The sequence below is a fragment of the Phyllopteryx taeniolatus genome, chromosome 17, assembly GCF_024500385.1.
Source record: "Phyllopteryx taeniolatus isolate TA_2022b chromosome 17, UOR_Ptae_1.2, whole genome shotgun sequence".
NCBI lineage: Eukaryota > Metazoa > Chordata > Actinopteri > Syngnathiformes > Syngnathidae > Phyllopteryx > Phyllopteryx taeniolatus.
In genome coordinates this window covers 1924241-1938532 of record NC_084518.1, presented here as the reverse complement: position 1 = coordinate 1938532, position 14292 = coordinate 1924241, and the positions used below count along the sequence as shown (strand labels likewise).

Genomic DNA, 14292 nt, shown 5'->3' with positions numbered 1-14292 from the left:
TGTTGGAGTTTGTGTTATTTAAAATGTTTACTGCAAATGAATATATCGGCTCCAAATATCGGTTATCAGCCTCCTTGACTTACTAATAATCGCTCTCGGCCCAGAAAAGAAACGTAAAGGTCTATCTCTCCGAACATGCAACACAGAGTAAAAAAAGGCAACTTGTCACGCTCTGATCTTGCCAAAATACCATCTGTTAGACCAGAGGGGTCTGGGATTAAAAATATCAAGTCTTGCTAATACCTTCAGAAGTCCGAGCAGCAGTCTAAATGTGAATGTTGCAACATTGACTTGAAACACGTAGTCAACAAAAGACTCACAAATGCCCTTGTTTTCCCCACTTTGCCTTTTTATCCATATATTTATATTAAAAAAAAACAAAAAAAACATTGAGGTTGTCTACATCACAGACAAGTATCGTCAATATTCTGTTTGGAACCAATTTGTCATGAATTGACTGAACCCCCCCCCCATCTGTGAACTCCTCTATACACTTGATATTTGACATAGTTCATGTTCACTCTTTGTACACCAATATCAAAGTAGTATCAATAACTCGAAAATACATAGAACGCTCTTTCAATTGTAATTACAGAATGATATCTTGATTGTACATACAGTATCATTTCCCACACTGAGAGTCACTCAGAAGCGGTTTTACGGTTTTCAAGAGCTTTCATCGATATTTTCCTCCTATCTGATGATGTCCCGTAGTGCTCTTAGACCGTGAGGGGTTTAACCGCCAACTGTTTTGTCTGCATGGTTTTGAGATTATGAGATGCGGTCAAAGAGGCTCCGTAATCCCTAATTAGAGGAGTGCCACTCAAGGAACAACAAAAAGATTATCAAGGACCACGTCAACCGAGTCAACCGGTGGCTTGAATTCCAAGTGTCTGGCAGTAAAGTTGTCATTCCGAAGCGCAAACTCTTGGCAGTGGTGGGCTGTTCTTATTTAGACACCAATAATTTATCAATTCCTTCCCCAAATCAATCATTTATTGGGATTGTTGAAAGGCCAACCACCGAGACATAATTTCAAAATGTGTGGTGATACTGTTTGAATAAAGTACGTAAAAATGTAGTCCTGCCTTGAGTGAGTTGAAGTGACTATTTACAGTGGATCGAAAAGTTTTTGTGATCGTTTACCACCATTCATGTGATCTATAACCTGTCCAACTTAATTGAAAAAAAATAAAATAACAAGTGAAATAGCTTGGTTGCAGAAGTGCGCATACCCTCTTATAACTGGGATGTGGCTGGTTTCAGAATTAACCAACTGTCTGCTAGAAAGCAGGGGGGAAAGATGTCAGGAAAAGCCTACTAGAACATCTGAAGTTGATGTGGGGTTGCTCGGATCCACTTTAGTTGGTGGCTGGTGTGCGCTGACTCTCATTCAACACGAGTTTGAATGTGACTGGTTAATTCTCAACGCAGCCACATCCCAGTTGTTAAGAGGGTGTGCACACTTGTGCAACCACATTATCTTAGTTGTTTATTTTTACTTGCCCTCTGGAAAAACTTTTTTTTTTTTTTTCAATAGAGTTAGTTGTTGAGGTTGTAGGTCAAATGATTTGGCTTGGTCTCATTTTTTTATATCACAAAAAATATTGTGGCATTTGAACAGGGGTGTGTAGACATTTTATATCCACCGTTTTGGCAAGTGAGTACCTATTAGCTGGAAATGACACACAAAGAAAGTGCCAAATGACCGTAGGACGTCGTGCAAAGAGACAACAATGAGGAAAATTTGAAAAAAGAAATCTCCGTAACACAACTGCTTCACATCGTTTGCCACTTTTTTTTGTTTGTTTGTTTGAAATGTCATTTCCGCTTAGAGGACACTCACGCCACAAATCCAATTCATAAACCTTGAATCATTTTGAGCTTAAGTGTGCTTGTATTTTTCAGGAGCCTTGTCGCAGACATGATTCTAAATGTGGGAAACGCGACCGGTGTGAAAAAATACAGTCAATGCAGAAAGCCTTGTTCCTTTGTACCCTGTTTACACACGAGCAGAAACACGCGGCGTTTTGCGCACCGTTGTTACTCAAGCCTCCCGGCATCATTGTGTACTGACGTTTGGTTGAAATCAGCCCATCTGATTGATCGTACGTTGTGTTGAATGTTTCATTTAAGCTGCGACTGGACCAAACCAGACTTCAACGGCTCTGGGCGTATGATGCAACCAGTCATAAACTCGCATGAACTTTCTAAAAACACTCGCGAAAATGTTTCCTTGGAAAATTGTCAAATATTGTTTTTTTGGCAATTTGACGATCTTACAGCAGCATAACCGATAAAAGAGAATACAAACAATGGCTTGTGAGAGAACCAGACAGAAAGGAGCACGATTCACACCATTTGGGGACTGACTCCACATCCAAATCTAGAAAAACAACACAGACAAGCGTGTTGATCGTGTTGGAGCCCAGGTAAAGCGCTTAGCTGCTCTGAAGAGTTCAAATGACCTCCGCTCATGTATGCTTCGAGGTTCAAAATACACCACAAGCCTAAATCGATACATACATTTCATTCGCAGACTAGTATGAGCCTGCTTTGTTAGTATTTTATATACAAGAGAGCAATAGCTGTCAGGTAAAAACAATGCAGAAAGTCATTAAAATAGGATTTAAGATTCAAATGTATACAATTAGAATTCCCACGTAGTAACAGTAACATGTTTTTGTTTTGTTTTTGGGGATGAAATAGCAGTCCATGTTTGTTTTTTTGTTGAGTTTTTTTTTTTTTGCTTCGCTTTGTTGGGCCAAACCTCAACTTGACAAAGTCAAACACAAGCGAGGGAATGCTTACATTGTGGCTTAACTGTTAGGCACCCCACAAAAAAATTGTATGATCTTTTCACGTTTCAGAGAAACTGTAAGGCAATTTAAGAAAAACAATTTACTGATATCAATGTGTTTGTTTATTCTGTTTTTTTTTTTTTTTTTTTTTTTTTGTATTTTCACAACCCATTTTAAGATTACCTGTGTAAAACAGCTACAATCAAAAAAGAGGCACTTTATAAAAGAGTATAGAGATATCTAGGCTAAATAGTATTAATCAAAATACTGTATGTATAGTGTATATCTTAAATAACATTGTATGTGTCACATTATATTTGTTTCAATTGTTATGTGAATGAGAAAAACAAACTGCAGTGTTGTAAATGCTGTTCGCTTGTATACTGTAGTATGAACCATAGTACAATATACAGTTACTGTATTTGAAATGAACAAAGCAGTTGCCAAAAGTGATGTGCACACTCATTCCCTGTGGGACTTGTGCTACATGTTGGTTCAAATCTTAAAAATGCCAAAACAGGAACTTGTCCAATTCTGTCCATAGGATATATTTCAATGTACAATGTTATTATTTTTCATATTTCGTGGACTGAAGGCAACTTTTTGCACCACTGTAGAATTCCGTTAGTCTGAGGTTCTTTCCGTATACTGCGGCCACTTTGACCAAATGACGCTGCGCAAGGATGTGAGGCAAATTCGCCGCTTGTTAGGCGCCGCGAGCACCGCGATGCACGCAGCATAAAAAGCCTCGGCAACTGGCAAAATTGCGGGGACCTGACGAGACGCGGTTCATTTCATCGCATCGGGGGGGTGGGGGGGGGGCTGGAAAAGCATCAGGTGGGGGAGATCATAATGAGTCCTTTGAATTGCACATGGCAAGCCATTAAAAGGAACACTAAAACAGACGAGCCTCCCAAGTCGAACACCAAAACAATCGCAGTCGCGGTGTAGCCCAATGGCTCTGGAAAAATATGCCTGAAAAGTCTAACGGAACTTTAGATTATCATCATGCGTGACCACAGTGAGCGTCTGGGGAACCTTTTTCCTATCATTTGACTTTTTATAAAGTCCTCCGACTGCCATCAAGGTTTGATGTAATGATCGAATGATGTTGTATTTGTGGCTTGCGTGTTTTGGGAATTGTCGTAACAGTTCATTTGCAGCGTTGCGTTTTTGTTTAAGAATTGCATGCCGGGACAGATAAAAGCACTCAGGGCTTCTAAATGGCCCACAAGCATTTTTCACTGTGGTCAACGACGATATTCACTACCAATTTCTTAAATGCTGCACGGCCATAAAACAACCACAAAGCTCACAAAGTGTTCGAATGATGTTTGCTGACAAGAATACATGTAAAAAATAAAAAGATGTTTGTGCATTTATTCTAGTATGCTGAGTAGTCCGTGGACTAGTAAACTCCTTGTCCTAACTGGTAGGACAATTCAGCACACTAGTAAAATGACTAGGGTGCGCTAGTAGAACAACTACTGTGCACTACTAGTGATGTGGTAGATATTAACTAGTAGTATTTTTATGGCACTAGTTGTACTATTATCATGCTGTTGTCTACTAGTGCACAGTTTTGCCTCACGAGGACCTGTGCAGTCATTCTACTCGTGTGCAGAAATGTCATACGGTAGTGGACAAAAACATCACTAGTAAGCCATTTGTTCTACTAGTGCGCTGAATTGCCTTCCTCGTGAGGACAGAGTGTACTAGTACATGGACACTTCAGCGCACTATAGTAGGATATTGAATGAAGACTCTCAACTTCTTAATCTAAAAGTGATAGTATCACTGCAAAAAACGTCGTGTTGCCTCTCCTTGCGGGTCTTCAAATTTGTACTTTGAATTTTTTTCTTTTTGTTTATTGTACAGTGGTTAACTTGTATAAATGTCTTTTTTCCCGCCCCTTAATTCACCCACGTCATATTATGTTATGTTACGTGAACCAGCATAACGGTTGTGTTCGACTTTGGAGACGCTTCAGTAGTCTTTTTTGTTTGTTTGTTTGTTTGTTTGTTTAACATCATGTCACAGCCAAAGTGGTACATGGAAAAAAAAAAGTTGTTTTTTTTTGTTTTGTTTTGTTTTTTAACAGCTTGAGGAAAGTCCTGAAGAAGCTTTAATGGCTTTAATGGCACCTGTATGTATTTAGTTGACAACAATGACAAAGTGTGTAATTGTGTTCAAGCCATATTCCCTTCTTTTGTATGACGCTTTTTTTTAATTTTTATTTTTAATTTTTATTTTTTTAGAAAACTGACCAAGGATGATGCTGCACACAGGACGAAAACAAAGCCTTTTGGGACTTTTAGCTGCAATACGACTCCATAAAGTCATTGGAGAGCCTCGGACGATCACATTTCATTCCGTTTGTTGAGCTACCAATCACGATGATGGCGATCTTGGAGGCAATCGAAGCGAACGTGCGACATTTTTACCGACTTTATGGCTTTGGCCGATTGTCATAGTGCTTTAATCGTGTCAAATGGACATAAAGCCGACCTGTGAACTCACATAATCACACATCATCCTTTATCAAGTTCACATTAGCTGATCAGAGCAAGGCATAAAAACAGATATATTCCTTACCCTGTGTGTGTGTGTGCGCATGCGTGCGTGCGTGCGTGCGTGCGTGTGTTTGGCACATGTTTGGTTGCCAGAGCATGGCGGACGGGATGAGGAATGGTTTTTCCCAGAGTTCCAGTGTTTTGGACTCGGCGTACGGTTGTGTTGCGGCAACGGTGGGGCTGCCGAGTGCGGAGGCGTCGCGCTGCTTCCATGCTAGACTTGTGAACAAGTCAACAATCTGGAGGAAAACAATCAAGCACAGGCAGGAATTTAAGATGGACCTTTTTGGAAATAACACATTGTATTCTTTGCACATCATCACTTCTTATTGGTGCTGTATTTATTATTGTAGTAGTTTAAGTCCATCAGGTTATGTACTGTACAAAAGGTCGTGCAGTTCTTGAAAACATTGAATCTGCGGTCGCTTGTGCAAACATCACGTGGTGCGCGATATCTTTCGAAAAAGGATTTCAATGATAAGGCGCGTGTTAATATTATGCAATTGCAGCAGCTCCACGCGATCAAGAAAACATCAGAGCGTTGTAAAAATCAGCTGGCAGTGGCCCATCGAGATCCGGTGAGACGAAATGAGCCTCTCGTTATTAAAGAAGCCAGTTTGTACCTCAGGGGACACTTCTGGATAAGTGCTCGTACATCAACTTGACTCAGGCTGACCACTTGCTCTTTTGCCTCCTAAGAGGAAAATGATTGTGAGGAAGTAAAAAAAATAAATACAAAAAAAAAAGAAGATCTTGTTTCCATTTTTCATTTTCATTTTTCTCAAAAATGCATTCCAAATTTCCTGAAATTAAATTCCTATCCTGCGACGAACTGGTAGGAAATATCCCGGCCACCGGGGGCTTTAAAGGATTTATGTTCACGGCCCAAACGTTCAAAAGTTGCGACTTTTCGCGAGGCGTGGTTTCAGCAGACACACCCACAGCATTTGAGAGCGGAGACAATGACTTGATTTTTTCACGATTTTGAAGCCTCATTTGAGATACTTGGCAATTTTATTTTTATTTTTTTTAATTGTTCACAATTTTCTCTGTGGTGTGTCAATTTTAGAAGACATTTTCACTTCGCATGGACTAAGGTTGAGAACGCCTTTAATTCTTTTGAACCTTATTTTGACACATTTTACATGTCAGTGAAGAATGTTAAAACTCACTGTAGAGTTATTAAACGTTTTGCAGTTTGGACAGCTCGATCCCAGTCGGGATTAACTAAATTTCAATTATTTATTTGGGGAAAATTCTAAATTCAGCGTGCAGACAAATCAGATGTCACGAGCATTACCGCGGGAAGGCTTTTGTTCGCAAACGTCAGCTGTGATTCAGCGATGCCGGCGCCCGTCATTACGCTCTTGTGCTATATTTAAGCGCGGAAAAACAAGTCTGCCGAAGGTTAATATTCATTCAGGGCCATGGTGTTCTTCAGCCCTAGCAAAGGTGGCAGATGTTGCGTTGCATGCTTATTGATGAAAGTAAATCAAGTGAGAAAGGGTCATTCAGGTCAACACTGAACCAACATGCACGTCTCATCTAGAATAAAAAAATAATAATAATGAAATTTAAAAAAAATATATATATATATATATCTGACTGACAAACAAACACCTGAATTCAATGATGATATGTTCATTCAACATTTCACTTGGGAGTCATGCCAATAAAATAGTGGAGCGGAATTAGTAGAATTATGTGAGTGATGAAGCGCGTCCCATCCATACAGGCTTGATACGCGCATGTGCAACATGTAGCATATAGTAGGAGCAGCACATCTCGGTGGGGAAATGTAAAGGAGCTAGCGACGGAAAATTACAAGAGCTTTCCTCGCTATTCACGTTAAATGCATAAACTCGCTGTCCCCCGTTGCAATAAGTAGGTAATTACAGTATTATGATCACACATATGCGTTAGATGAATCAATTATGCAAATGTGAATGGTCTGAATAAATAAGACCCACAAATTGTGTGTTCCTCATGAATAGTTTATGTTTGTGGGTTTTCTGTAGAGTAACGTACCATTTTCATTTTGACGGATCGAGAGAGGCTTCATCTAAAATGTTCATCGCTAACGTCGTGCGGTGGTGGTGGAACTGCAATGCATTTTGGGTACCTTAGCTACACACACAGTAGCTGATGAAGTGTCAGGTTAGTGTCAATTTGCCTCTCCGAGATATTATTCCTTGACACGAGAGAGCCACTCAACTCTAATGTGCTTCAGTACAGGAGACGACTATCCATCAAAACCGCACTTACGCATCACATGACTTGGAGCCATGCGCAGCGTGATGGGAGACCTCGAGGTCGCCGTGTGAACCGGTGAGGTCGACAGCTCGCCCACACGCCGGCACAAATACCTGGCCCGTGTTCCCCTCTTGTCTATCACCGTTTATGCGGAAGGCTCATTACCGGCAGCAGACACATCAATTGGCCGCGCTTTCGCTCTACACCCACTTGTCATAATAAGAGACCTTGCACATTAGAGACGCGGCGCTCTCAAGTAGCCCTCTTACTGAGTTTTGTCTGCAGTTTATCCTCGTTTCATCAAGCCGCATGACAAAGAGTCCAAATCCAAATGTTTTATAACCTAAAAGTTGGCAACTGTCGACATTGGCAATTCGTCGGAGCAAATGTAGCACACCTGGTCCAAAGTCATTACCAATGCATTCAAATCAAACAAAATGGTTCCAACTTTATGGGCAACAAGGAATGTGTTGTTTCTTGGGAAAAGTCGATGCTGCCTTGAGTGCCGTCCTAATTTGAAAACATGCTCTTTCCTGCATTATAAAAAAAAACACATCCTCATCAAATTCCCCAGGGGAAGACTCATCCCAGAACTTAAAACTAACTTACACTGACTTTCAATGGTCAACGTGAACATTATATATCATCTGTCTCCTGGGAAATGCTAAGGAATGTGTGTCCGCTTGTGTTGCCTAAAAGCAAATTCACAAATTCACCTATTCACTGATTTTTTTTTTTTATTTTTTTTTTTTGGGTGGGGGCAGCTATCCTCCATTATTTGTAGAAAATTCACCGATTCGCTGCTTTTTTTTTTTTTTTTTGGGTGGGGGTCGGCTATCCGCCATTATTTGCAGAACATTCACCTATTCGCTGCTTTTATGCTCAGGCCAAAGTAATAAAAGTATTACTTTGGCACCACCTAGGTGGCAAGGAACTATGTCAAAGTGAGTTGAGTAGTTTCACTTGGACAAAAATAGTACCTTGCCGGAATCTATAGGCAATTCTAAACCTTTTTGTGGGAGGCGTCACTCAATCACATATTTTCGCTACATGCGGCAGGGCTCGGTCCCTATCCCCCGAGAATCAAGGTTGCTCCTCACCCAACTAAATCAATAACAGAACCTTCCAAATGGACCAGCGGCCCTTTCAGCCCTTACCTGGATCTTCCTTTCTGCCAATTTGGTGTGCTCTCAGTTCCTCTGACTTATAGAAGTCAATACTGGCGTACGTGTTGAGACTAGAGCTGGCACCGCTGCCCGTAGCGCCTGCGCCGATGTTGTAGGTGGCAGACGAATGCTCAGCTCCCCCTTGAGGGCTCTCTTTAATGGCCAAGTCAAGGTCTATATAGTTAAGGCCCTGTTCAGAAGACGCTTGCGGAGGCGGCGCGTCGGACGAACTCGCTGCCGGACCGCTTTCCCACAGCGAGCGGTCCAAAGTGTGCCGGTGGCCCGCCGGCTGCGCGCCTTCCGGAAAGACGCGGGTAGCGGAGGGTGGGTGTCGAGGTACAGAGGGAGGGGAGTTAAAGGTCTCGGAGCGGCGGCCCCGCCGACCCTGAGCGTCGGCTCGCGCGTGCCTGCCGCTGTGTTCGGGAGACTGGAGGCTCTTAGCAGGAGAAAAGCCCAGCCCAGTCTCCTCCTCCATGGATACGGGTGGACCAGAGCGGCTGGCAGGTCTCGCTGAAAGGCTGGGATCCGAAATGTTCTTGTCAATGAACGAATTAAGGGCGTCTGCTGCCATCTTTCCTTTGGGTCGATTTACAGAGTTCCCATCTGGTGCCAGAGGAGAAAATGCGCCACGTTCAAGTCGAGCCTTGGGGACGGCATCTTGCGGCGGGCTTAGGGGCGTCGATGACTTCCCTACGTCCATGCCGACATACTCAGCAGAGGCGGCCAACGGCGCAGAGAAGCTGCGAGGAAGGTTAGCAGCATTATCGGGAACGAGGAGCGGCTGGTTCGAGGGCCGCAGGGTTCCGTGAATCACGGCTTGTGCTCGATCTGGGCCTGCACGTCTTCCGCCGTTATACTTATTGTCTTCCTTAAACACAATGCTGACGTACTCGCCGACATTGTGAGCCGCCATCGGGGGCACGTTCTCCTTAACCCGAGGCAAGGTGTTGGCTTTAGCAATGTCTGCAGACATACTGAGGGGGCGGCCCCTCCTCTGTTGCTTTGGACTCTTGCAGCTCGATCCGCGTTTTTGTAGGTGACGGCCATCTTTCGCGCACGCTCCTGCACTCTTGTACAAACTTAACCCTTTCCCCGCCGATACGGACTTGTCCTCCAGGCTTTCACTGCTGGCCGAGCTCGAGGAGAAAGACGACGAAGACATGGAGAGTTGGAAGCCGCCGGTAGGAGCCGCTCCCATTTTGTTTCTCTTGTTGCACCCCGCTCCGCCGCTCATTCCAGCGCTATCGCTAGTGTCTTTTTTGCACTCCCCTTTGTTTAAGTCCTCCTCAAAGCGACTGTAGAGGGTATGCTGATAAGCTCGGGGCAGAGAAAAGTAGGAATTGAACATTTTCGGTTGCAGTTGGTGCTGTTCGGGGTGGGAAGGTGGTGTGCTACAAGCAGAACGGCTACTGACGGGTGAGACGTTCATGTAGTCGCTGGCCACCCGGCTCTCGACGCTGGCCCGGCTATCCCACATACCCAGTCCGTGCAACTCTGCGGCGACGCTACTATTGGGCGACATGACCATGTAGCCCTCTGAGCTGGGCTGCCGCATGTGCTGAGGCGGGGACACGCTGTTGTTGGGCGTCATGGCCATGTACTCGTCGTGTGCGGCCGGAGACGTGACTCCAGGCAGCATTGACATGTAGCCGCTATCCGAAGGAGCTCTTGCATCTGCTTCTCTCCCTTTGTCAAAACTCTTCCTGTTTTCCCCTGCCGCGTCACGCCGCCCGCGCCCTAGCGCCACGCTGCCGGAGCCGGAGCCTTCCCTGTTGCCACTCTGTGACATTATGGCATATTCATCGTCCTCGTCGTCATCTTTCCGATGCGGAGCCAGTCGTTCGTGGGTGGCCAAAGGCAGAGAAGCCCTCTTGCTTAGTAGTCGTCGTTCTGCCTCAGAATCCCGACTGGATGAGCGCCGGAGAATTCGTCGGCCTTTGGAGCGATGATGGGAACCGAAGAAGCCCTCTCGCTGACCCATGACGATGTAGCTCGAGGGCCCTTCTCCGTGCCCGTGATGGGCAGCCATACCGGGCACGAGCAGCGAGTGTTCACCGGGACTGGAGCCGTATTCGTCCGAGGAGCCGTAGTCGCTCGGGGAACCTGAAACAGAAACTCTCTGAGACACACGGGGGTAGGAGCACACCGTCATACCTCCGGCCGCCGCGCCCGCCAGGCCGCACTCGGAGCCGTGACCGGAGCTGGAGGACAGGCTCGAAGCAGGAGAGGGAGCGGGGTTAGGCGTGTAGCGTGCGAGGCTGAGGGTAATCTTCGCAGGGGTGGGGGCCCTGGTGGGCTTGGGCCTGAGCGTGGGAGTCGTCGAGCAGGATCCGTTAAGACTCGGGCTGGAGCTGGCCCACGTCGACCTGGTACTCGCTCCGCTCTCCTCTGACCTGGCCCCGATGCTTGCCGTTCGAGCCCGCGGGAATCCGTGGCGTGACGTCGGCGAGGTGCCGGTACTGCTGCCGCCGGGGGTCTCCGTGCGGGCTCGCCTGGCGAAGCCTACCTGACTGGGCGGCAGATTCGGGTGATGCCGGCGACTCGGAACGCTGATGGGGTTGGAAGCGGTTCCGCCGCCGCATGACGTCCCCACGGACTGAGATTTGCTGCGCTGGCGGAACTCCTCGCTTAGAGCTTTCATGGCCTCCAGCAAGGTCTCGTGCATGTTCTGAGCCACCACAGAATCGTCCACTTGCATCCAAAACTCTCCGGGCCCGGTTATGGCTGAACGACCCACCTCGATGAAGAAAAAGTTCTCCGAATGGCCGCATCTGCGAACATTCATCAGCTGCAGCACCACAGCGGCCACGTCAGAGTTGAGCTTGACAAAGTTGACGGTCTTGTCAGTTAGGCACAGGCGGTAGATGCCTACTAAGTTCCTGGCGTGTCCAAGACCTTTTGGCCAAACTTTAACCTGCCACACCTCCTTGAAAGTTGGAATCGGAGACGGAGAACTACACTCGCCGCTACTTCCGTAGTCGTCAGGAGATCTACCTGTAAGCGAAAAGAAAGGACATGAATGAACGTGCCAGACGACGAATGGAAACGAGAACGCGACAAAAAAAATGGTCTCCTGACCCCAAGTTTGCGCTTGAATAATAAATATGCTTTAGTGGTACCTTGATTTACAAGCGCACCAGTGTAGCAATGTGTTTTGGGAGTTTTGAGGGCGACTGCGATGCCCCCGGATGTGGGCGAGGAGAGCCACGCCGCCGAGACGGAAACAGTCAAACGTGCAAATGCAAAATGAAAGCACGCGCAAGGAGCTGCCGCTGGGCCGACCCAACTCTAGCTCCTGACGTCACTCACTAGGCCACGCCCCTTAAAGGCATACATCCAACACACGCATACGACACTACTTACACTCATTATACTTAAACAAAAAAAAACGTACATTCTGGTTCATTATGTTTTATTCTGCCGTCAGACAATCCATCGCTATTTTTCTCTAGAACGTAACTCGCTGGAACGGATCAATCGCATTTGATTTCTAAGGCAAAATTGATATTAATTTCGAGCGATTACGGTTCCGAGCTCGGTCACGGAACAAATTCAACTTCGTAATCGATCGGTGCCACTGTGTAAAAATAAAAACCGCGCAATCGTGGGGAGAACATGCGACTTCCGCAATTTGAACCCAGGACCTCTCGAAAGTGAGGCAGACACGATAACGACTCCCCCGTGCAGGTCTACGCCCCTCCAAACTGCAATCATCAGGACCAGGACTCTCTTGAAGGAGGTTTTTCATCTCGATGAGGTTTTCCTGGCTAAATAATGGTTACGTTTAAAAAAAAAATAATAATAATAATCCTAATAAACATATTGTTAAGCGAATACTGAAATTATTTCAATGACTGTCGTGTGCATGTAGCTGCGTTGTTTTTGTGCCACAATTATTTTTCAACTCCGAAACGTCACGTGGAGGAAAATGGGACTCGGAGCATCCGTCGGTCATCACGCAGCATCCGTGTGGTGTCGTCCAGCGCACGCAGAGCTGGGAAAGCCCGTCAGTGGGTGTACACGAGCAGTGGGGTGGGGGGGGGGGGGTATGTGCGGCGGTCCCGGAACATCAACGTAAACAACTCGAAGAGAACCCGCTTTCGGACATGCAGCCGCGCAGAGAGCGCCGATGCCGCCCGCCTGCACGAATGTAGGTTATTCGAGGCGGAGCTGTGCAGAAAAACAACAACACGGGCCGGAGCGGAGAGCGCCGCGATAGGCTGGCGCTATATGATGATGCATCCCGCGGATGGTTGCTATATGCCCTCTGCGCCGTGCAAAAACAAAAAAAAAAAAAAAAAGAAGAAGAAGGCTGCGCCTTATTTGCGAGATTGCCACACTTCTGTTTTGCTGATACGTAATAAGATTCTGCGTTCCAAATTGCCACGCCACCCTTCAAACGGGTCCACTTGATGAGGTTGGTTCGAAAGCCCGCTATTTGGATGCATTCCGTTCATCTCGAGATGTGGGACTATGAATATGAATATGAATATGAATATGAATATGAATCACACGCAATGTAGTAATCAAACGCAATGGAGTGCGTCCAGCAAAAACGATGGGCCCCGCGCAGATGGAGACACGTCACGTCTTACAATTGCACTGGAGGTCCAGCATGGCTTGGTACCACTGGTTTTGGACCTCCTCGCTGTCGGCGGCGATGGCGAAGCTCTCGCTGCGGGTGTAGAGCACGATCAGGTGCTTGTTCTTGGAATCCGCCCGCTTGTTGATGTTGAAGCACGTCTCCAGGTTCAGCACTTTCTTGGGCACGGGAGATTTGCTGCGGAATTTCTTCTCGTTCTCGTAATACTCCAAGCGAGCGGGACCACGCTCCGAGGCCGTCCTCAGCACGAAGAAGCGCCGGTGCATTGATTTGTGCTTGCGGAGGTAGCCGCTTCTCTGCACGTCTTCGTCATTCTGCAGCTCGGCGCCTTGGTTCTCCATGGCCGCCGCTTTGACGAGAAAGCGCTCCTCGCGATGTCACAAAAACCAACAAGTCCACGTGAAGTCCTGCTTTTAATCCATTGCAGCTACATGCCGCCTCCTCCTCCTCCTCCTCCTCCTCCTCCTCCTCGCGTCCTCGCCGAAGTGTTCAAGCATGTGCGCGGCGATTAGGATGGAGAACCGAGCCGGAGCGCGCCTCCGCGCGGCATCCGGCAGCCGCAGGAGGATCCCAACGGCGTCCTCCGCAGTCCGGCCCGGTCCGAGTCCGAGATACGGCGGGTGCACCTCAGCCGCGGAGCGACGTCTAGACCCTCTCCTCCACCTGTCTGACTGAAGCTGGCCAGACTGCAAGTTTGGCGAATTCAAGCGCAGCATCCGGTCACGCCGTTCCAAAATAAAAGCACGTTTGACTTGAAAATGGCTGTTAATAGTATTTTTTCTGCTACTTTTACATTTTCCACAGAGTCGCAGTACTCCCAAAAAAAAAAAAAAAGCTTCGGGATATTCGGCTTTCGGGTGACATTTTACGTTGAACCTAAGACGCACTTTTACAGG

The 14292-nt window shown here is 46.4% G+C and overlaps 1 protein-coding gene across 2 annotated transcripts; it reads right to left on the bottom strand.

Moving 5' to 3' along the window:
- Nucleotides 1-5361: 5361 nt before the first annotated feature.
- On the bottom strand, nucleotides 5362-13819 carry si:ch211-284e13.4 (insulin receptor substrate 1-B). Of its 2 annotated transcripts, XM_061751032.1 has the most exons (4): nucleotides 13389-13819; nucleotides 8785-11787; nucleotides 5998-6068; nucleotides 5362-5613 (listed from the first exon to the last, which is right to left on the bottom strand). In XM_061751032.1, the coding sequence occupies exons 1-3, from the start codon at nucleotides 13735-13737 to the stop codon at nucleotides 6031-6033; spliced, it is 3390 nt and encodes a 1129-aa protein (XP_061607016.1). In that variant the 5' UTR covers nucleotides 13738-13819; the 3' UTR covers nucleotides 5362-5613; nucleotides 5998-6030. The 2 variants fall into 2 exon arrangements, with proteins under 2 accessions (XP_061607016.1, XP_061607017.1); XM_061751033.1 differs by lacking the exon at nucleotides 5998-6068.
- Nucleotides 13820-14292: the final 473 nt, after the last annotated feature.